This window comes from Pristis pectinata, chromosome 35, assembly GCF_009764475.1.
Source record: "Pristis pectinata isolate sPriPec2 chromosome 35, sPriPec2.1.pri, whole genome shotgun sequence".
NCBI lineage: Eukaryota > Metazoa > Chordata > Chondrichthyes > Rhinopristiformes > Pristidae > Pristis > Pristis pectinata.
Genome location: NC_067439.1, coordinates 1,948,014 through 1,971,324, shown reverse-complemented (window position 1 = coordinate 1,971,324; position 23,311 = coordinate 1,948,014). Strand labels below are relative to the sequence as shown.

At 49.3% G+C, this 23,311-nt stretch overlaps 1 protein-coding gene across 1 annotated transcript; it reads left to right on the top strand.

Annotated features, from left to right (window-relative positions):
- Nucleotides 1-497: 497 nt before the first annotated feature.
- On the top strand, nt 498-22,493 carry LOC127586274 (hypoxia-inducible factor 1-alpha-like). The gene is made up of 13 exons (XM_052044083.1): nt 498-929; nt 1,592-1,731; nt 2,857-2,941; nt 8,072-8,181; nt 8,677-8,882; nt 11,635-11,741; nt 14,533-14,680; nt 15,980-16,155; nt 17,106-17,350; nt 17,924-18,510; nt 19,373-19,475; nt 20,062-20,160; nt 20,476-22,493. Exons 1-12 carry the CDS (start codon nt 707-709, stop codon nt 20,158-20,160), a joined length of 2,229 nt encoding a protein of 742 aa, XP_051900043.1. The 5' UTR covers nt 498-706; the 3' UTR covers nt 20,476-22,493.
- The last annotated feature ends 818 nt before the right edge of the window (nt 22,494-23,311 follow it).

Here is a 23,311-nt window from a genome sequence, read left to right as displayed (position 1 = left end):
ACAGGAGGGGTGTGGGGGGAGTGGGTGGGGGTCGGAGATGAGGAGGGGGTAGGGGGTGGGGAGGGGACAGACAGGGAGGGGTGTGGGGGTGAGGGAGGGGAGGGGTGTGGGGGGTGAGGGGTGAGGGAGGGGTGTGGGGGGTGAGGGGGGGAGGGGTGTGGGGGGGGTGAGGGAGGGAGGGGTGTGTGGGGGGTGAGGGGTGTGGGGGGGGTGAGGGGTGTGAGGGGGAGGTGTGTGGGGGGGTGGGAGGGAGGGGAGGGGTGTGAGGGGGAGGTGTGTGGGGGGGTGGGTGGGAGGGAGGGGAGGGGTGTGAGGGGGAGGGGACTGAGACGGGAGGGGCCGCACAGGGTGCGGGGTGTCCGGGCTGCCGGGGGTTAAGTCCCTGCCGTTGTGCAGCAGGGCCGGGCAGGGGCGGGTCGGGCAGAGTTGCCGGGGCCGGGGCGGGGCCGCGGGGGAGGTTGTTCACCCGATCCCCGCCTCACACACAGCTTCGAGCCGCCATTCGGTGCGGGTGTCCGGGCGGCAGCGACTGGGCCGCGGCGTCGAGTGTTTCCGAAGCCCCAGGGCCTGAGGCCGCCGGGGGGCAGCGAGCGGGCGGGGGGCCGGTGTCCCGGGCCGGCCGAGGGGAGGGAGCGGGCGAGGGGCCGAGGGGGAGCAGCTCCCCGAGCCGGGCGGGCGGTGAGGAGAGGCCGGGCGGGCGGCGGGGATGGGGCAGGAGGCAGGCGAGGCCCAGGCCCGGGGCCCCGGGCAGCTGCGCCGGGAGAGGTCGCGGGACGCGGCCCGGAGCCGCCGCGGCCGGGAGACCGAGGTGATGTGCGAGCTGGCCCGGCAGCTGCCGCTGCCCCGCGGCGCCGCCTCCCACCTGGACAAGGCCTCGGTCATACGGTTGGCCATCAGCTACCTGCGGCTCCGCACCCTGCTCCGGCCAGGTAAGCGGCCGCTCGGCCCCTCCGCCCCTGCTGCCCCGTCATTCTCCAGCGTCGTGATGTGGGGGATAGCACCAGAGCTGACGGGCAGAGTGGCCCCCCTCTCTGGGGGATGGTACCCCGGGCTCCCTGACTGGTTCACAGCCCCCGACAGCGGGGACACCTTTCCTCTCCCCATTGGGTCTTCTCCCAACCTCCCCACTCATCAAAGAAGTGGGGGCAGGCCATTCAGCCCGTCTCGCCCACCCTGCCATTTACCTTGGCCGCTTTCCTGTACTGCCCCCAATTCCCTCTGATATCCAGCGATCCTGGTGTCCGGAGTGTACTGGATGACTGAGCCTCCACAGTGCTCTCGGGTGGAGAATCCCAAAGGTTCACCAACTCCAAGTGGAGACCGTCTCCCGCTGTCTGGAATGAGCAGCCCCTTTATCTTGGTGAAGCACCTTCTAAAGTTGTTCAGCCTTTGTGAATCATTTCCTCCAGCTTCTCGGGTGCTTGTGGTTGGAGCAGTGTTTTCCACCTCTGTTTACAAGATTCTGTGAGGCTAAGTTACAGTCATGAGCTGTTTTCCTAACACTGGGTGGTGGTTTGGGAGCAGAGACTTGAGTCCATCTGAAGGTGGCTGTTACTCAGAGTTGCTGACTGACTGTTACTCTGTCACACAGTGCCAGCAGAGAGTGACATGGCCGTACGGCTGAATTCCCTTTATCTCCGAGCCCTCAATGGCTTCTTCATGGTGCTGACAGAAGAAGGCGACATAGTTTACCTGTCAGAGAACGTCGACAAATATCTCGGGCTGACCCAGGTAAACAGAAGGGTTAATGCCTGTGCAGAGGCCCGAGTTACAGTGGCAGGTTGATGTGATGGCTGGGGATCCATGGGCTGCGGTGTTGGGGGGGGGGGGTCATAGCGTTGGAGGTCTTTGGAGTATAGAGTGTTGGGGTTGGGATTGTAATATGGGAGGTCTATGGCTGTTATGTTAGGGGTTTTGGGATATTAACACTGCAGGCCTTCAGCTTTGGGCATCTGGAACATAGAACAGTTCAGCACAGGAACAGGCCCTTTGACCCACGATGTTGGTGCTGACCGTGATGCCAAATTAAACAAAATCCACATGACTGCACATGTTCCCTAGATTTTAAAATTGGGGTTTTGATATTAGAAGTCTTTAGCCTGCAGTATTGGTGGTCTTAGGACTGTAAAATTGGTACTGTAATATGGGAGGTGCAAAAGCTGTAATATTGTGTGTTGGATCTAAAATATTGGGGACTGGGATTAACCCTTGGGTCACTGGGTATAAGATTAGCGTGCTCAAGCTGAGGTGTTGGAGGTAGGGAAAGGACGGTGTCTTGGGGCCATTACACAGGCCCTGCCTCGGTTATAAACGCCTGACTTATGGCTCCCATGCATACGAGCAAGCTCCCATAAATATTATTAAATTCAGACAAGAATCAGTCTTTGGAGGGGAGTCTGTTTTTACGTGTAATCTCCCCACAGTAATTAGACACCATTGTCAGAACGCAGGCTGCCATTTTCACCGTGGGAGGCCACTTAAGAGTTATTGTGGAAACTGACAAGCAGTCGTTTTTCTTGACACTTGTGCAACAATGGTCTATTATAAACAATGCACTAATACCTCAATCGCGTGCAAACCAGCCGCTGGGCATGGGACCTCCCGATTCTGTACCATTGTAATGAGGTGGGGAAGACAGTACATAGATGTTTGTGTTACTTAGCCCTCATTGACACCATTCATTACAACACTGCATTGAGTGATTTTTGTATATTTTACAACTTCTGGACAAAAATCACCTCATGGACATCCGTAAATACGTGAACACAGCGCTGGTCCATACAGGAGGTGGGAGCTCTGGATGTCATTAAGCGGCCTGAATTGAGGCTGATGGTTTGCCTGTCTCTGCTCCCACAGCTTGCTCTGATCGGACACAGCATCTTTGAGTTCACCCACCCCTGTGATGAGGAGGAGGTGAAGGATCTGCTGATGGCACGTCAAGGTGAGTGCCCCCATGCCCGTCTCTACCCATTGGTTGGGGGGGAGGGGGAGGGAGGGAGGGGAGTAAAGGATTCAGTGGGGAGCGGGGCGAGAAAGGGTGCCAGAGGGATGTAGAAAGCCAGGTACGCAGTGTGGTTCTGCAGGAGCAGAGCAAACTGGGTGGGGTGGGGGGGATGGGAGGTTGGAGACAGTGTGAGTCGGGTGCTCAGCTCTTGAACCAGGGAGAAGACTTCACCGTGCTGCCTGGCTGGTGGGAATGAGAGGATCTTCAGTTGCACATCAGACATGCACACTAATGTTGTGGGGCTGATCACTGTAATATTGGGGATATCGTGGCTGTAGTCTTGGCATTCGATGCTCTAATATTTGGAATCTCAGAATTGTAATGCTGGGTGTCTTGGCTCTGTAATGTTCACAAGATCACAAGATCACAAGATAAGGGAGCAGAAGCAGGCCATTCGGCCCATCGAGTCTGCTCCAAGGAAAAGGGAAAAAGAAATGGGGTGGGAAAAAAAGAGAGAGAAAAAAAAACTATTCTAATCCCATTTGCCAGCCTTATCCCCATATCCCTTGATACCCTGACTATTTAGATATCTGTCTATCTCCTCCTTGAACACCCCCACTGATCTGGCCTCCACTGCTGTGCGTGGCAAGGAGTTCCACAATTTCACCACCCTCTGGGTAAAGAAACTTCTCCTCATCTCTGTCTTGAAACTGTACCCTCTAATTCTAAGATTGTGCCCTCTGGTCCTGGACACGCCCACCAAGGGAAACAGCCTAGCCACATCTACTCTATCCTTACCTGTCAACATTTTAAATGTCGCTACGAGGTCCCCTCTCATCCTTCTGTACTCCAGTGAGTACAGTCCAAGAGCCGACAAACGCTCATCGTACTTAAGCCCTTTCATTCCTGGAATCATTCTCGTAAATCTCCTCTGAACCCTCTCCAACGTCAGCACATCCTTCCTAAGATGCGGGGCCCAAAACTGCGCACAGTATTCCAAATGAGGCCTCACTAGCGCCCCGTAGAGCCTCATCAACACTTCCTTACTTTTATACACTATACCTCTCGAGATGAATGCCAACATAGCATTCGCTTTCTTAACCACCGATCCAACCTGGTGGTTAACTTTTAAGGTATCTTGTATAAGTACCCCCAAGTCCCTTTGTACTACCGCACTATCAATCTTCTCTCCTTCTAGATAATAATCTACCCGCTTATTTCTACTTCCAAAGTGTACAACTGCACATTTCTCAACATTGAATCTCATCTGCCATTTCCTTGCCCATTCTCCTAAACTGTCTAGGTCCCTCTGCATTCTTTCTATTTCCTCTATGCTCCCTACTCCTCCACTTATCTTGGTGTCATCCGCAAACTTAGCCACACAACCATTTATTCCATCATCCAAATCATTGATGTACAAGGTAAAAAGGAGAGGCCCCAACACCGACCCTTGCGGCACACCACTAGTAACCGGTAACCAACCAGAACGAGATCCTTTTATTTCCACCCTTTGCTTCCTGCCAACCAGCCAATTCTCCACCCATTTTGCTACCCTGCCCATAATTCCATGACCTCTCATCTTATTAATCAGTCTCTTGTGAGGCACCTTATCAAAGGCCTTTTGAAAGTCTAAATACACAACATCTACCGCCTCTCCCTTATCCACCCTACCTGTGATTTCTTCAAAAAACTCCAATAGGTTGGTCAGACAGGACCTCCCCTTCACAAAACCATGTTGACTAGGTCCTATCTTGCCTTGCGCCTCTAGGTATTCGGTAACCTCCTCCTTGAGGATAGACTCCAATAATTTTCCCACCACTGACGTCAGACTAATAGGTCTGTAATTGCCTTTGTGCTGCCTCCCACCTTTCTTATATAACGGAACTACATTCGCTACCCTCCAGTCCTCCGGAACCATGCCAGAATCTATCGATTCCTGAAAAATAATCGCCAACGCCTCCGCTATCTCCACAGCCACCTCCTTCAGAACCCGGGGATGCACCTCATCCGGTCCGGGAGACTTATCAGCCTTAAGCCCCTTTAGTTTTCCAAGCACCTTCTCCCTATTAATCTCAATTGAACTCAGCTCCAATTCGTGAGACTCCTGACTAACGGGCACATTGCTTATGTCCTCCACGGTGAAGACCGATGCAAAATATTCATTCAATTCCCTTGCCATCTCACTATCATCCATTATAATACCTCCTGCACCGTTATCAATTGGTCCTATGTCAACCCGTGTCTCTCTTTTATTCCTTATGTATTTAAAAAAACTCTTAGAATCCTTCCGAATGTTGTCCGCCAGCTTCCTTTCGTAACTCATCTTTGCTTTCCTAATGACCTTCTTAGTTTCTCTCTGCAGATTTTTAAAATCGTTCCAATCTTCTGTTTTCCCACTAATTTTTGCTACTTTGTACGCCGCCCCCTTTTGCTTTTATTTTATCCTTCACCTCCCTCGTTATCCACATCTGTGCCTTTTTTCCATTCAAAACCTTTTTTCTTGGAATATATCTGTCCTGCATTGTCCTTATTTCCTGTAGAAATTTCTTCCATTTTTCCTCTGCCGTCCCTCCAGCTAACTTACTCCTCCAATCAATTTGGGCCAACTCATCTCTCATACCTTTGTAATTTCCCTTATTCCACTGAAATATCGATACACCAGTTATCAGCTTCTCCTTCTCAAACTTGAAACTAAACTCAATCATATTGTGATCACTTGTTCCCAGTGGTTCCTTTACCTTTAGTTCCCTAATCACCTCGGGTTCACTACACAGCACCCAATCCAAAACAGCCGATCCCCTGGTGGGCTCCTCAATAAGTTGCTCCAGAAAAACATCCCTTAGACATTCCACAAACTCACTCTCCTGAGTACTACCGCCTTGCTGCATTTCCCAGTCCACCTTCATGTTAAAATCCCCCATAATTATCTTCACATTGTCACTCTGACATGCTTTTTCTATCTCAATCTGCAACTTATGGTCCACTTCCTGACTGCTGTTCGGGGGCCTATATATGACTGCTATTATTGTTCTTTTACCCTTGCTATTTCTCAGCTCCACCCATAAGGATTCCACCTCCTCTGACCCAATGTCCTTCCTTTCTATTGATTTTATATCGCTACTAACCATCATGGCCACACCTCCCCCTCTGCCTACCCTCCTATCCTTCCTATATACTGTATACCCCTTGACATTCAGTTCCCAATCACATCCATCATGAAGCCACGACTCAGTGATTGCAACGATGTCATATTTATTAACCTGTAGTTGTGCCACTAGGTCATCTACTTTATTCCTGATGCTACGTGCATTTAAATATAGTATGTTTAGACTGGTATCTGCTATTGATTTTATTGTACCTCTATTGATCAGCAGATTATCCTGACTTTCTACCTGTCCATCCTTCTTACTATCTTCGCTACCTACTATCTTAGACATGTTCGTGTAGACCTCATCCCCTATCCTAACATTCGGTATCCGAACATCCTCATCCCCGATCCTAACATTCTGTATCCTAACATCCGGATTTGTTGTACTTCTATTATTCAGTAAATTATCCTGACTTATCACCTGCCTGTCATTCTTGCCATCCTCAATGGATTCGTTTCTATACACTTTCTCCCTCACCTTAGCATCTTGTAACCTAGCATCCTGGTTACCATCCCCCTGCCAGATCAGTTTAAACCCTCCCCTACAACTAAATTAAACATTCCCGCCAGGATATTGGACCCTTTGGAGTTTAGATGCAACCCATCCTTAGCAAATAGGTCTTGCCTCCCCCAAAAGAGGTCCCAGGTATCCAAGAATCTGAAGCCCTGCCCCTTGCACCAGTCACTCAGCCACGCATTTAACTGCCAGAGCTTTCTATTCTTCCTGTCATTGATACGCGACACGGGTAGTAGTCCTGAGATTACTACCCTTGAGGTCCTACTTTTCAACCTTCTCCCTAATGCCTTGTATTCCTCCTTCAGGACCTCTTCTCTTTTCCTACCTACATCATTGGTACCTACATGTACCAAGATTTCTGGCTGCTCACCCTCCCCCCTCAGAATATTCTCGACACGGTCTGTGATATCCCGTACCCTGGCACCAGGGAGGCAACACACCATCCGAGACTCATTATCGCTATCGCAGAATCTGCTATCCGTACCCCTTACTATCGAATCCCCAATAACCACTGCATGTCTCTTCCTCTGCTGGACCACTGCATGTCTCTTCCTCTGCTGGACCACAGTATCAGACACGGTGCCAAGGTCCTGGCTGCTGAGGTCTTCCTCTATGAAGTCATCCTCTCCAACCGAATCTAAAATGAGATATCGGTTTTTGAGGGGGACTGCCACTGAGGTGCTGTCTACATAATCTTTATAACTCCTGTCTATCTCCTGCTCGCTCTCCCTAACCAACCGAAGGTCATCCAGCTGCTGCTCCAGACTCTCAATCCGTTCCTTGAGGAGCCGCATCTCGGTGCACTTTGCGCAGATGTAGTTATCAGGGAGTCTGGTCGTCTCCCAGGGGCCCCACATCTGACACTCCAAACACAACACTAATCCCAGATGCATACTGCTGAATATCACTGAGCTCAACACTAAACTAAACTAATAACTCACCCCTCTCTATAATCTCGCCTCTTTCCCGCTCTCGCCGAAGCCCGTTGAGCCAAAGCCCAACCCACTCTGCTCCCTCACACTCAGCTGCCCGCTCCGACGCTGCCCGCTAGATATGCTCGTCTGCTTTTTAAATCGCCCGCGCGCTTCCGGGTGACGTCACGCGCCTGCGCAGTCACTCGCCGCTGTCCCGAACGCTAGAAAGAGAAAAAAAAAACCTCGTTATTTTCCGGCAATCTCCACTCTCTCGTTGTTGGGGGCTCGTGCACTGTAATATTGGAAGGGCCTCGAGCATTAATATTGGCAGAGTTCACATCTATAGTGGAGGGGAGTACTAATGTCACTGGCTTCAGCAGTGTAACATGGAGGACTCTGGACTGATGTTATGCAACAATGCTGACCAACCTATTGACAAAATTAATTCTCTAACCCCATTGATTGATTGTTGCATCAATTAACTCACCAATTTACCACCTAACTCACTGATTTGCTGCTTACTGATGCTGTTAATTCATCGATGCAAGGGCTCACAGTGAAACAGGAAGCGCTGGCTCAGAAAGACTTCTTCATGAGGATGAAATCGACACTGGTCAATGGGAAACGGACTGTCGCCATCAGATCAGCAACGTGGCGAGTGAGTAATGTACTCGTGCGGTCAGTGTTGTGGAGACACCGAGCAGCGTAATTAACCCAACCTTCCTGTCAAAGCATTGACTTGTGCAGGGATAGGTGGTGGTCTTGAACTTCTGCAGTTCTTCTGGTGAAGGTGCTCCCACAGCTGGAGAGAATTTGGGTAATTTAAGGACTGACCGGTCAGGATGGTGTGGGACTTGGTGGGGAACCTGCAGGTGGTGGTGGTGGTGCCCCTAGGCCCCTATTTCCCTCGTCCTCTCTGTTGAGGGAGGTGGTGTTGGACTAGTCTTGGTGACTAGCTGCAGTGCAGTTTGTAGATGGTTTAGGATGTGGATACAGTTCGTGGGACGTTGACCCACAATGGGATACAAGTGACAATCGCACATTCCAGCTTCCACTGTCTCATCCTGGGTGGGAATGTCGGGGAGTGGAGGGTCCCAAGGGTTTAGTGAACAGATCTCCTTCACTGTGTTTCTAAGCTGTTGTCTCTACCCAGGTGCTGCACTGTACGGGGCACATAAAAAGATGCAAGGTGAACAGCAAAACTCCTCTGAGCTGCACCTTCCCAGAGCCTCCAATGTCCTTCCTACTGATGATCTGTGAGCCCATCCCTGACCCTTCCAACGTCGAGGTCCTGTTGGACAGTAAATCCTTCCTGAGTCGGCACAGCATGGACATGAAGTTCACCTACTGCGACCCACGGTAGGAGGATGGGGGCCGAGAGACTTTCACCACTCACTGTGGGTTTAAGCCATAAGTTCTCAGGCAAACTCATTACTGTAGTGCAGGCTGTGGGAGTGAGTATCGATCATTGACTGCCAGAGGCTATCAGATATCATGCTGGCTCTGAATGGGTTGTTTATCTTGTTACGGTGAACTCCACTTGCATTGTTTTACCATAGCGAGAGAACAGTGGCACAGCTGGTAGAGGTGTTTCTTCACAGCTGTAGTGACTTGGGTTTGATCCTGACCTCTGGCTGCTTTTGTGTGGAGTTCGTTTATTGTCATAGGCATACATGTACTGGGTATAAATGCCATGGAAATTAGCTTTCTACAGCATGAGCTGTAGAAAGCTAAACTTAAATTGTACACAACTTGCACATGTGCAGAAATAAAACATATTGGCACTAGTGCAAGTTGACAGAATAAAAAGAAGTCTAGTCTGAGGTGATGTTGGGGTTTTTCAGGTGGGTTCAAGAACCTGACGGCAGTGGGGAAGAAGCTGTTGTTGAACCTTGAGGTGTGGGTCTTCAGGCTCCTGTACCCCCTGCCTGATGGCAGCATTGAGAAGAGGGCATGGCCCAGATGGTGGGGGTCCCTGATGATGGATGTCACCTTCCTGAGACATCCTTCCTGAGTTTGCACATTCTCCCTGTGACCACGTGGGTTCTCCCCCACCCCTGGGTGCTCTGGTTTGCTCCCACGACCCAACAACGTGAGGGTTGGTAGGATGTGTGGACTGATGACTATAAATTACCCCTCGTGTGTGGGTGAGTCTGGGGGAAGTTGATTGGAATGTGGGGGCAGTAGGTTACAGGATATTACAGGGGAGAATGGGATTTCTGAGAGGTTCAATGGGCCAAGATGTCCCGCTTGTCGTAAGGAAATGGAAAGATGATAAATCCCAAAAGCTTTATCTCCAATGTAGATTGGCCCCTGTTGTAATGCAGGCTACGTGGCAGCCTATTGGTAAACAAGAGTGAAAGTTTATTTTTGTGACTGAGACCTCCATGGTATCACTGCTGCTCTCCCACGGAAGGCCTCAGTTTAACACCCCAGTGGAGTAGTGGGTGAAATCGCAGAGGCTGGGGCAGAGCCTGCACGACTTGCTGCAGTGATCATTTGTTTTCCTTTAGCTGGACGTGTCCAGGATACGTGAAGAAAGTCAGGGAATGAGCCTGAGGGGTTAAATTCCAGGCTGTTGCTTTCCCTGGACGTTGGAACTCTTTGTTCACTGGCAAAGTGCCAAGCCTTGGGCTGAAAATAGGACGTTTTGCCTTTAGCAAAGTCCTTGCACTGGCAGCAGCTGTGCTGTTTTCAGAGCTGCACACGTCTAAGGCGCTTTGTACAGTGGTGGTGGAACATGTTCTCGGGCTGTCCTTGGGGTTTGAGGTGGCTGATTGTGGGAAGCACAGACTCTCTCACAAATAAGATGTGACTGAGCAGTGGGTGAGTAGTTTGTGAGGTGGTGCATTCCTTCCACTGCTTCTGTGGGTTTTATGCGCTCCCAATGCATGGTCTCGGCATTCTCAAAATGTCCCCAGTGGGCCAGCGATTCCCAGGAGTCGGTGGGAATGTTGCATTTCTTTAAGAGCACCTCCTCGAATCTCCTGGGTCTGCCAGGTCTTGTGACACAGCTCTGAATGGAGAGTCTGTCACTATTGCAGCACCAGTGACCCAGGTTCAATTCGGGCCACTGTAAGGAGGTTGTACATTCTCCCTGTGTCTGCGTGGGTTTCCTCTGGGTGCTCTGGTTTCCTCCCACATTCCAAAGGCATATGGGTTAGGAAGTTGTGGCCATGCTATGTTGGTGCTGGAAGCGTGGCGACACTTGCAGGCTGCCCCAGAACACTCTACACGAAAGGTGCATTTCACTGTGTGTTTCGATGTACATGTGACTAATGAAGATCTTATCTGTTTAGGGTGGGGGGATCTGGTGTCTGACATGGGGGCAACGTGGCATTCCCAACATAGCTGGCTGTGTATAACTCCAGCCTCACTGCTGGGCGTGTTGGCTTGGTAAATGGCATTGTTCCAGCACACATTATCTTAGATATTACCTGTGGCAACATTACAGCACAACTGTATGCAGAGCCTGGGAATGAGACCAGTAAAAACAGGCTAGAGAACAAACACCATTTGCATTTATAATAACACATCTAACGTTATAAAACATCCTGAGGGGTTTCTGATGTTTTGTACTGATCTATGTTAGGACTGGTGACTAAAGGCTCAGCCGAAGGGGAGGCAGTGTGATTTATGATGGGGGGGGGGGGGAGAGTGGGGAACATTCGGAGCTCGGGGCCTGAGGACCTGCCGGTAGCAGAGCTTATTAAGTTTGGGGTTGATTGAGGCTGGAATTGGAGGAGGGCAGAGGTCTTGGCAAATTCTGGGGCTGGTGTAGGTCGCAGGGAGGAGACATTATGAGGAATTTGGAAACAAAGGTGACAATTTTAAAATTAAGGTGGTGTTAGCTGGGAGCCAGCGTGGGGTAGATGGGATTTAGTGAGGGTTAGGAAATGGGCAGCAGAGCTTTAGACCCTCTCCAGTTTAGGGAGAGCCTGGGGCTACATGGGCACCGACAAGGGTTGTGGCAGCAGGTAGATGGAGATGGGCTGGAATTTGGGACTGGGCGGACAGGATGGGGCAGGATTGAGTGTTGTGGGAACATGACTAGTGAGCTAGTGGATCTCCAGGTTCCTGCTGCTCATCCTGACTCCACTTCCCTCTGCAGAGTCACCGAGCTCATTGGCCACCACCCAGACTCGCTGCTGGGTCACACCGCCTATGAATTCTACCATTCGTTGGACTCTGACCACATGACCAAGATGCACCAAACCTGTAAGTAGTTCCTATTGTACCATTGTCTACCTGAGAGCTTGCTGAGACAAAGCAGAGGGAGCTGCAGTGTGTCTAGCCTGTGCTGCCCCTGGCTGGGAGTGTGTGACAGGACAGTGCATCGGGAGCTGAACTCTGCATCCAATGCTGATAGTGCAGGAATCCCTGGTATCTTGCTGTGGGCTGTCCCACATTTCATGAGAAGGTCAAGTGGTCAACTGATCCTGGAATCGACACCTTTGGAAGTGATGGGGAGAGAAACTGGTCAAAGCAACTGGTGGGAGTTAAGGTCAAAGTGCTGGGGACAAGCTGATCGTTGACCTTCACTGGGCTCAGTGTTTGCTGCCAATCTCCTTCTCCACTGCCTTGCCCAGAAACCCCAATCAACAGAACCTCCCTGCACCTCCCTCCCTTCCCTCTCATCCCATACTATCTCACTCCTGAGAATGGGTTTGCTTTGTCTGGTGGGACAGACTTTGGATGTCCCAGGCCTTGGCTGCCAGAAGGGACTCCCCAGACTTTGTTTTCCCTCTCACTGACTGAAGCTCGAGGCATTGAAGGCCACTGACTGCTGTGAAAACAAGTTTGCTTTGGAATGTGGCCAGGGGGCTGACCTCTTGCCTGTATCCTGGGCAGATTTATTTAAAAATATTCAAAGCTCCTGTTTCCTTAGTGCAGCTGTTGAATGTAACCCTGCCTGAAGGTTGTCGGGCACTCGGTGCTTGGTACAGTTGGAGATTCTGCACGCAATGACACTGCAACTACAGGAATTTGCATTTGTATGGTGCCTTCTGATTTTCTAAAATATCCCAAGGTGCCTTACTGGAGTGTTATTGAACAGAAACCGATGCCTAGCCATGTATTGAGGCAGGAGCTGAAGTGCCTGTTTGTGGAGGAGAAAGAGTGGGGGGATTAGGGAGCTTGAGGTGCGGACAGCTGAACACTGCTTCCGTTGGTGCACTGATTAAAATTGGAAAAACTGGAGAATTGGATGTGTTGGTCGTGAGGTGGGGGAAGGTGAGGAGAAGGGGTTTGAACTGAAGGGTTTTAAGTTGATTATACAGATCTCTCTGCCAATAGCTGAGGACTGTCAAAGGTCACAGCACATGTTGCGTTCGATCTTGGGCACCAACTATTTGAATCCCTGTTAGATGTGTGCGGTGATGTTGTTGTAGTCTCCTAATTGGCAATTGGTTTATTACTGTCACATACTGAGATACAGTGGAAAAACTTGTTTGCGTGCCAATCACAGAGATCATTCCATCCACAAGTACATCAAGGTAGTACAAAGGGAAAACAATAAGAGTACAGGATATAGCGTTGCCTCACATTCCTCCCTTGCTGGAATTTTTCCCACCTGCCATGTTGCATAGTCCCCAGCTGGCTTTCTGTTCAGCCAGTGTCTCTCTGCCTCCCCACTCTCCCTGCCCACCTCCTAGACCAAGGTCTTCATCTTTGACCTTGCACCACCCCAGCCTTGATTCTTCCTCCATTTTTATCTGCAACAAGAAGTCAGTAGTCTCTGTGGCCATTCTGCAGAACCCAGTATTTCAGAGACCCTAACAGATTCCAATCCATGAGGCTCTGAGTTGGGTCCCGCTGATACAAAGCTTTATCTGATTTTCTCCCATCAGGAATGCTCTGCAGATAATCCCACAGCAGCTGCTTGCACTCTGCTCCCTGAGCCAAGTGATAACTTGTGAGGTTGTGGCCAGTTAGACTATTTGACTCTTGAGGGCATCATGGCCTAATCCAGCCCTGCCCAGGAGATGCAAGAGGAGCCCTTCCAGGCACAGTATGGCTTGGATGGACTTGTGACATGAGAACCCCTTTTGGTCTGGGATGAAATGGGATAATGTGGATCAGTGAGGGAACTTGGGTGATGTCAGAGGTTCCTGGCTTGAGCCTCTGCATGGTGGAGACACATCTGGATGTGAATTGTGCTTAGCTCCAATGCTCTGATGGGGTGATTGATATTGCTTCAACGTATGTCCAGTCCAATCTTCCAGCCCCTGGCAGTCTGCACAAGCCACTGCCCCCAGTGTTGGGATTGCTGAGTCTTGTGGTGAGCAGTGATACTGCAAGGCCCCCCCAACCCTCCCCGGTGGGATCTGTGACTTGCCTCTCCTAATACAGTAGGTCATGGAGTCACACAGCACAGAAACAGCCCCTTTGTCCCAACTCGTCTATGCTGACCAAGATGTCCACATCCCTCTAAACCTTTCCTATCCATGTAGCTGTCCAAGTGTCTTTTAAATGTGGTTAATGTACCTGCCTCGACCACTTCCTCTGGCAGCTCGTTCCATATACAGACCACCCTCTGGGTGAAAAGTTTGCCCCTCGGGTTTCTATTAAATCTCTCCCTTTTCACATTAAACCCTCCAGTTCTTGATTCCCCAACCCTGGGAAAAAGACTGAGTGCATTCATCCTATCTGTGCCCCTCATGATTTTATACATCTCCTATATCACCCCTCAGTCTCCTACACTTCAAAGAATAAAGCCCTAGCCTGCTCAACCTCTCTCTAGAATTGTCAAGTCCTGGCAACATCCTCGTAAATCTTTTCTGCACTCTTTCCAGCTTAATGGGATCTTTTCTACAGCAGGGTGACCAAAACTGAACACAATAGGTGGCTGTGTGGAGATCCTATAACTTTTTGACAACCTTGGATCTGCCAGAACACGCCCCAAATATCTTTGGGTTTTGCCATCTGCATCCTTTGAGGTTGAAGCCTAACAGTGACGGGTGACTGAGCATCACTGAGGTCTAACGTTTCCCTCGCCTTCCTCCCACAGTGCTGAGTAAGGGACAGGTCACCTCTGGTCAGTACCGCTTTCTGGCCAAGAGCGGAGGGTACGTTTGGTTGGAGACACAAGCCACCGTGATCTACAGTGGTGACAACATGAAGCCTCAAAGCATTGTCTGCGTCAACTTTGTGCTCAGGTAAGTTGTCGGCAGTGTCTTGGAGCAGGTGGCAGCAAGTGGTGGATGGAGAGGAGGGGGTGCTGGCAATGAGAGCAGTTTGAAGACGAGATCAGGGCAAACTTTGTCAGATTTAAAATTCCTCAGCCCTAAGTTTGGATTTCTCCATCCGTCTTGCTTCCTTATCTCTGAACCACCCAGGTCCATGTACTCCTCCTGCCTGTGCTCCTCCAGTACTGACCTTTGATCATGAATTTTATCAGCACCATTGGTAGCCATGCCAGCAGCTGCCAAGTTGCCGACCTCCCTCCTTCCCAACTCTCCATCCCTTCCCTAAACCTACACCTTAAAACTACTGTCCTTGGGGTTCGCTTTGTCCCAATGATCCTCCTGAGAAGCACCACGGAATACTTTATTACTTTAATATCTCCATACAAACATTAGTTACTGCTTCCAAATGTTCGTCAAAACTTTTCACAATTGTAAGGTGACAGCTTGTGCTGATTATTCCAGCTGTGGGGGAGCCCTGTGTGTGTGTGTGTGTTTGGCGGGAGGGGAGAAGAGAGGAGGTGCCCTGTGTGTGTGTGTTGGGGGGGGGGGTGCCCTGTGAGTCCCTGCCAGTTCCCACTTCTGAGAGGGGCCTCCAGTTAATAGTTGCCACCTGTTGGCCTGACACAGAATGTGGCTTGTGCTGCTGGAGGGAGGAAGTGAAGCAGTTGGGGGGGTGACCAGTAACATCCAGACTGAGCCAATGACCAGTGCCTCAGTGACGCTGAGCCTGAGTTTGAAGGGTGGGAGAGGTTGACCAAGTGAAGGATCTGAGTTCCTGGGATGGAATGTGTTATTGAACAGGAACAGGCCATTCTGCCCCTTGTGTTTCCTCTGCGAGTCCAGGAACGTAGCCTGTCTCCCTGTAACTCTCAACACCGATCTACCTCGAGCTTTTAAACTTCCAGCTGACCCCTTGCCCTGAACTGCTGACAGTTCCAGATTGTCTCCTCTTGTGTGACGGGTTCGGGGTTCTGTCTGACGTCACCCTGAGCAGTCTGGCTGGCCGCCCCCTTCCCATTCTCCATCCACCTTTTCAGATTGTTTCGTCATCTGAAACATTACAATTGGGTTACCTCTTTATGTTCTAAATGGAACTCCAGCCCAGCCTGTGCTTGAAGATTACTGTTCAACATAATGAAGATGGGAGGAGATCTGGACATCCTAGGATGAAGACAAATGGGAAAGTAATGTTTCCTGCGTTTGGCGGTGAGTCGTATTCTGTTCCATCTCGCCTGTTAATGACTTATGTGCTTCGCTCTTTCTCTGCAGTGCTGTGGAAGATGACACCCTCATCCTCTCCCTGAACCAGAGCAGAAGACTCCAGGAGCCTGCTGCTGATGCCAGGAAAGCCCAGGACCTCTTCGTCCAGCAGAATGAGAATCCCACCAACGTGGAAGAGCTGGCACTAAGCTGTGTAGATATTGTTATCTCCCTGGATTTGAAAGGTATTGTGGGGCTTGGGGACCCTTCCAGTGAGACAAATCCTTGAACGATCGGGACTTCACAGACCTAATACAGAGACTTAGAGACACCCGAAGAGACTTGCAGGCAGAGGGACAAATGATAAGCAGTTATGTATTATTAGACGGGAAGGGCCCCTTAGTTGGGCCAGCACAAGGTTAATTTAATGGTTACTAGTTTCAGTTGGATTCAAAGGAAAAATTTGACCATGTATAGCCCCATTAACAATTACAGGACATCACTGAATGTGCACAGCAAGCTCCCACTGACAGATAATCTGCTTGTGATGTTGATTTAATAGGTAACCATTGACCCAGGACACTGGGAACATCCACCAACCCAACAGCTCTTTGGTATTTCGTTTGAGGTCTTTGACCTTCTTCCCACCCAGAAGAGCAGATGGGTTTTGATTTTAACATTTTTGAAATGACAGCATCTCAACAATGCAGCACTTTCACAGGACTGCACGGGAACATTGGCCTAATTTTCTGCGCCCAAGTCTCAGGAGTGGGATTTGCTGTAGCATTAGGGTAGATGGTGAGAAACTGCCTCCCCATGGAAGAGGTGTCCAGGACCAGAGGGCATGGGTTAAGAGGTTCAAAGGGAATATCTTGAAGAACTTTTCACCCAGAAGGTGGTTAGAATCTGGAGCGCACTGTCGGAGGGGGTAGTGGAGGAAGAGACTCTCAAAGTAAGTGCCTGGCTGAGTTATTGGAATCACCAAGCCAAGGTAGGCTAGGAACTGAGTGCTGGTAAATAGGACTGGTTTAGATGGGTACTTGAAGGTTGACATATGTCTTGACATCATGTGGTGGGCTGAAGGCCCTGTTTCTGTGTTGAATGACTCAGTGAACCTACAAGTTACGAGTTGAGAGTTTAGCATGTGTACTGACTGCCGATGCATCCTGTTCACTAATACACTCCCTGTGTCTAGACCGATTGGATTCAAGCGCATTCCACTTCACCAGGAAGCTCCCTGAAGGCAGTGAGGTGCCCCTGTCACCTGAGGACTTCTGCAGTCCCGCACTCTGCAAATTACTCTCGCCCATCTTTGACCATCAGCTGAAGCTGAGACCCAACAGTGGCCAAGAGACGGAGCCAGGGCCACGGAATGAAGCTGGTGAGGCAGAGAGTGGGGCTGCTGTGGCCACACCAGATGGCAGCACAAGCTCAAAGGCAGTAAGTATGAGGTGGGCTGAAGGCAGAGATCATTACAGGGGGTGGATTCCCAGGAGTGAGCTCCTTTTATTATTGAGGTGACATCACATTGACGATGGTAGGGGTCTGAGAAAATCATTACTGTCAACTGCTGTCTCCACTGAGCAACAGATGGACTCTTCCCAATCTTCTCCAGCCTTCCCCTTGTGTTTCTGGCTCTCCACTAGGCCACTGCTTCAAAGGTGCATCACCTAACGAAAATCCAGGGTAGGTGGTGAGCAGAGGGTTGTTGGGTGAAGGGGACGTGGGGCAGTAGAGTTTTAGGTGGTTTTTGTGGAGACAAAATGGAGGATGGCCAGAAATGCTTTGGAATAGGTGAGTTTGGAGATAACAAGGGCAAGGATGAGTGTTTTGGCAGCAGATGAGGGAAGGGGAGTTGGGAAATGTTATGGAGGTGGCAGTGGACAGCCCTGGTGTGGAAGCTGATACAGGGTCAGAATCTGAGCTCGTGATCAACGGGGATCTTGGCTTATGGTAACAAGATCTAGGCAAAGCGGCTGCTATTAGTAAATGAGGCTGATTTGGTGTTTGCAGGAGTCCCAGGACCTGGACTTGGAGATGTTAGCACCATACATCTCCATGGAGGAAGACTTCCAGCTGAACAGCTTTGAGTTATTAGCTGAAGGAATGGAGAACCTGGTTTGCCCTGATGAACGCCCAGTCACAGAGCCCAACGAGTGCAGCAACAAATGGCGAGACAATCAGGGTCTGGCCAAAATGTTGACCGATTGCAAGACCACGCATTCTGACACTTTGAGCAGCTCCCACATAGCCCAGCCCAGAGAGAGGCAGACTGAAGTCCCCTGTGCTCCAAGAGACCCTATTGTCTCGCAACACTCCAGCAGTGGAGTCAGTCAGAGCAAGGTACAAGCATATAGCCCCAGCAACCAGCCCCTTGTGTTTGGAGGTCCAGCATTCACTGCAACTGTGGAGAAGGTTCTCCGAGCGATATTCCAGCCTCAAGACACCGTCAATTCCTCGGAGCCTGGAGCTTGCAAGTCACCCAGTACTGGACAGGATGCAGCAACACCAAAGGCTGGAGCGAGGCTTGAACCCACTGACCCATTGGATGCTGGATGTACAGAGAGTGAAAGGAACCAGTACACGCCATCCACAAACAGGTACTGGGCTTGCTTATTACAGGTGATTTGCAACCTTAGCCCCGCTCACAGCTAGCCCCGAGGATACAGAGAAATGAGGGGAGGATAAGGTACCAGAACTGAGTTTGACTGTCAGGAAAGGCTAATTGGGGATAGAGAGGTGGCAACATTGAGTCCTACAGCATGGAAACAGGCCTTTTGGCTCAACTTGTCCATGTTGACCAAGATGCCCCATCTAAGCTAGTCCTGTTTGCCAGTGTTTGGCCCATAACCACTTTAAACCTTTCCTGTCCATGTACCTGCCCACTGTCTTTTAAAAGTTATTATTGTACCTGCCTCTTCCACTGGCAGCTCATTCCACATATCACCCTTTGTGTAATTAAAAAAAAAAGTTGCCCCTCAAGTTCCCCTTTCCCCTCTCACCTTAAACCTATGCCCTCTAGTTCTTGATTCCCCAACCCTGCATGCTTCACCCTATCTATGCCCCTCATGATTTTATACACTCCACTCCAGAGAGGGTCAGGACACCTTGAACTGCATCCCACCAAAGTTCACTACCTATGGAACTGTACCTGAAGGCGCATGGCTTCAGCATGGAAATAAGTGTTGGGGAAGAAGTAGCTGGAAGTTAAAGTCTGCACATCTGAGATGTAGGTCACCATCTCCTGAAGGAATCACATGCTGCCCAAGGGCAATGACTAATGTCCACATGGGTCCACGGTTTGATGTTGTTGAAATCTGCTCCCATCTTCAGAGAACCACATGGGATTTTCTCTGGGACATTAGAGGGAATAAATCACTGCACTGCCTGATGTGATCCAGTGCCAGATGCAGTGAGTGCTACTTAGGCTGTAAATATGTTGACTGTCTTTGCACTCTGCAGGTCACTCATTGAGAAGGGTTTCAAGGGAGACCAGAAACAGCAAGAACTCCAGACACGGGCCCTCCGCAAACGCAAACACAGTCAGGAGCACGAGAATGGACTGGTATGGACTGAATTATCAACATACCCAAAGCAGCTGCTGCTTGTCATTGATGAGTTGGCTGCCAGGCTAGTTGAACAGTTAGTTTGTGACCATTTGTTAGTTGGCTGGCTAGGTGTCCAGCAGATTGACGCATTGGCCAGTTGGATCCTGGCTAGATGATTTGGGAAATGAAAATCAAAAATTGCAGATGCTGGAAAAACTCAGCAAGTTGGGCAGAGTCTGAAACAAGAAACAGTTAATGTTTCAGGTCTGCAATTTCTACCTGGGATCCAGCCAGCTCTGAAATAGGGTCACAGACCCAAAACATCAACTGTTCCTTTCCACAGAGGCTGCCTGACTTGCTGAGTTCCAGCCACTCTGGCTTAACAACTGTTGATTTAGCCGGCTAGAACATTGCCAACTCGCTGGATAAACCCATTAGCCAAAGTGATCAGATGAGCAGGAGAGTGGGTGTTGAGTTGGCATTGCTGGGCTGGTTGGGTAGATTTGTTTGGATGCTAGTTAGCTAACATGATTGGTAGCTGGTTGATAGGCTGGCTAAATGGCTTTAATTTGGAATTTTTATGCTTTTATTTCCCCTCCACAGGAGTTGGATACTTCAGGAGTTACGGATCTCGGTATTGCAACAAAGCGAGTGAACGTCGTAACCAGTCAGCTGACCCTTTCACTCCAACTCCACGAATGAGTAAGGCCACTCTGATTTTGGATTCCCTGGCTTCTGGTTTTTATACTCTAACTTCCTCTTCCTGTTGAAGTACAGCTTCCCCAATAGGGGAACAGTAGCTTCATTATCACAGTACTGGATGCTCAGGCCAGAGGGACTGAGATAATGGCTACCAGAGAGCCAACAAAATCTATTACACCTATTTCTGTGCAGTACTCCCTTGGTACTGCAGTGAGATTTAAAGCCAGAATGCTCTGATACAGCTCTTGAGTTGGTGATAAAGTGCAGTTATGGTAAGGGTTCAACTAATCCTAACCTTATCCTCTCTCTCCACAGCACTGACTATGCACCTGCTTCAGACAGAGGGGTCTGCTGACCGTGGGGTCAATGCTCCATTACTGGAAACCCATCCACTGCAGGAAGCAGAGTTACTGATCACACTGGACCAGGTCTCCTGAGGTCCTTGCTCCACACAAATGCCCTTCTCTGACAATCATCCTCAGACTCCACACTCTGTCTCGATGTAGGGTGAGGCCTGGTTCATCCCTGCACCTTGGTCAAAGCAGAGGTTTCTCCTAGTACCATAACCCACTCTTTAGCCACAACAGGAAACACTGACCACAGATTGGTGTACGCATGAGGCTCATGTCCCTTCACACATGCAGCACCACCTTTCTTTCCCCTGTTCATTTATCTCCTCATAGCTGTTCCTGGCATATTCATTTATCCAAGATTTACTACACAACTACCTCAGTCTAAATGAAATCTTGCAAATCTGAAATAAAACCACAATTTACAGGCACCACACAGCAAGTCAGGAAGCATCTGTGGAGAGAGAGAGAAAGAGTTGCCACTTGAAGCTGATGACTTCTGCTGGAAGGTCATTTCCAGCAATCATTTCAATCATCTCTTCCACTACTAAGCCTGAAGATTCCTCTCTATAACAGCAACAACTTGCATTTACATTGTGCCCTTTTTTAAAAAAAAACAAGAGAACAAAGGAATTATCTAGAAAGCCAGTTGTTAAAAGTGCTTTAAGGAAAATTTAGAAAGGCAGTGAGGTTTTGAGAGGACATTCAAGAACTTGTACTCCAAAGAGCTAAAGCAGAGAAAGGCAGAGTGATGTTGCTGAAATACAAATGCAAGGTTTTGTTGCTGTAGGTGGCTACCGTCCCCAAGTTGTTTAGGGGAAGGTATAACAGAGGCAGGAACCCAGGCTCTGTGAAAGTAGAGACTTGTGAACCTTTCAGTGCTGGGCATCCAGTTGCTTGCTGAGAGCGCGATATAGTGCAGTAAACAGTAGGAGTAGATGGAAATGTACACTAGGAGCAGAAGTTGGGCTTCAGTCCCATTTTAACCCCTTTTGACCAAAAATCCATTTCAGCCTTGAATATATTCTTGTGTGTAGGGTGGCTGAGACATTGTGGCATCTTTGCCTCCCTCCAAAACTCAACAATACTGGCCACAATAACGATTGCAAAAGCATCCTCGTGTTTCCTGTGAAAGGACGAACTGTTAACCACACGTGCAGCCAAGCTGCACATACAATATGCATCTTACAGAAAGGCGTTCAGCACATTGCCACGTGCTAAGGAAAACTCCCATCTCTTATTCAGGTGGAAGTAACCCCAGTGTCTCTGGTAACTTGCCATGGTGCTACACAGTGCTACACTTCCAAGCATTAAACATTGACCTCCAGAGAACAAAACAGGAGAAAAATCATGAGGCATTAAAACAAATGTTTTTAGTTTACTTTAAGGTTTTTGTTTTATAGATTTACATGTACTAGAGTTGGGAAAGTAGTCAAGAATTACTCAGTCATTATTGAAGGGTTTTCGCAATCTGATTGGTGCAAAAGGGAGGCTGGGCTTTGATGGGCACAGCAACCAGCCACTGGAGGGAGGAGCAGCATGGGGCAGGGTAAGATGAAATCTCCAGAACACCTAGCCAACCAGCACCAACAATCCAACTTGTTGGCAAAGGTTACACCTTCATGGAGTGCAATAACTGAACAGGAAAGTCCTGTTACAATCTCTTGTAAACAGCAATTCCCTCTCACCATTCTCATGCTGGGAATTATGTCTCCAGCTTCCATGACCAGGAACTCCCTCCACCTCCCCCAACTGCCCTCCTGCTCATGAACAGCACCTTCCATCATTGCCCTGCCCACAGAAGGCTGATTCAGTGGCTCTGGACAGATCTGTGATCAAAATGGCATGATTTCTTGTTATACAAATCCTGTAGATCTGAGTGTTCAGAATAATAACCTGTGGTGTTGTCATAATTAAATGTTTATCTTTGAAGTATGTAATCAAAGGATCTCAATAATACAGGAAATAAAACAAATTTCAGTATTTTCTTGTTTGTTCCTTTACTGACATTCATGGTTGATTTAGATCCCCAGGATTCCTTCTTTTGCTCACTACCCTTTGGAAGTAAAGCTATTGCAAAAATACTGAACGTGCTTATAGCAAGTTTCAAAACCTCGGGCTGTCACAAAGCTTCCTACAGCCAATTAAGGTCACCAATACGCACAGCAAGGTCCCACAAACCTGACTGTTAGTTGAGGGGTAAAAGTAGCCACAGGACACCAGGCACAGTCACCTAGATTCTTACATTTTTGGTACTTTACACATTGGGAGGGTCCTGTGTGACTGTGAAAGAGTCACTGTTCTAAGAGCAACACAGAAAGGAGCTGGAGGAACTCAGGAGTCAGGCAGCATCTTTGGAGGGAAATAGACAGTTTACATTTCAGGTTGACACCAACTAAGATGCTTTGTCTCAGGAACATAAATCAACAATGCTTTGAATTTGAGGAAAGAAAGTTACCTCAACTCATTGAGCCGCAGTAATATCCTGTAGCACTGGCTATACATCAACTTCCAGATCATTAATGCAGACTTGCTGAATTCACCCCCCCATCCTCAAATCCAGGGGTCACTGGGTGTGATCAGGAGCAGCAGCCCTTCCTGATTAACAGGGCTCACTCCTCAGGGAATAGAGGCCAGAACAAGCTCCTGTAAGTGATGGGAAGGGTTAAAGCAGGTTCTTGCATCATTTCTCTCAGCATATCCTGTATCCCACACTAATCACAGGATTATGCAGTGTTAGAGGATTTAGAACCAGTTCAAGTGTACATTGCATGCAGATACCAAAACAACATCAGTATTTG

What these genes read in the sequence shown, in the direction of transcription:
- LOC127586274 (XM_052044083.1), top strand. Translation starts at nt 707, where the DNA reads ATGGGGCAGGAGGCAGGCGAGGCCCAGGCCCGGGGCCCCGGGCAGCTG. An exon ending in TTCACCTACTGCGACCCACG is followed by an intron (nt 8,883 to 11,634) that starts GTAGGAGGATGG and finishes TTCCCTCTGCAG; the next exon opens with AGTCACCGAGCTCATTGGCC. An exon ending in TACACGCCATCCACAAACAG is followed by an intron (nt 18,511 to 19,372) that starts GTACTGGGCTTG and finishes TGCACTCTGCAG; the next exon opens with GTCACTCATTGAGAAGGGTT.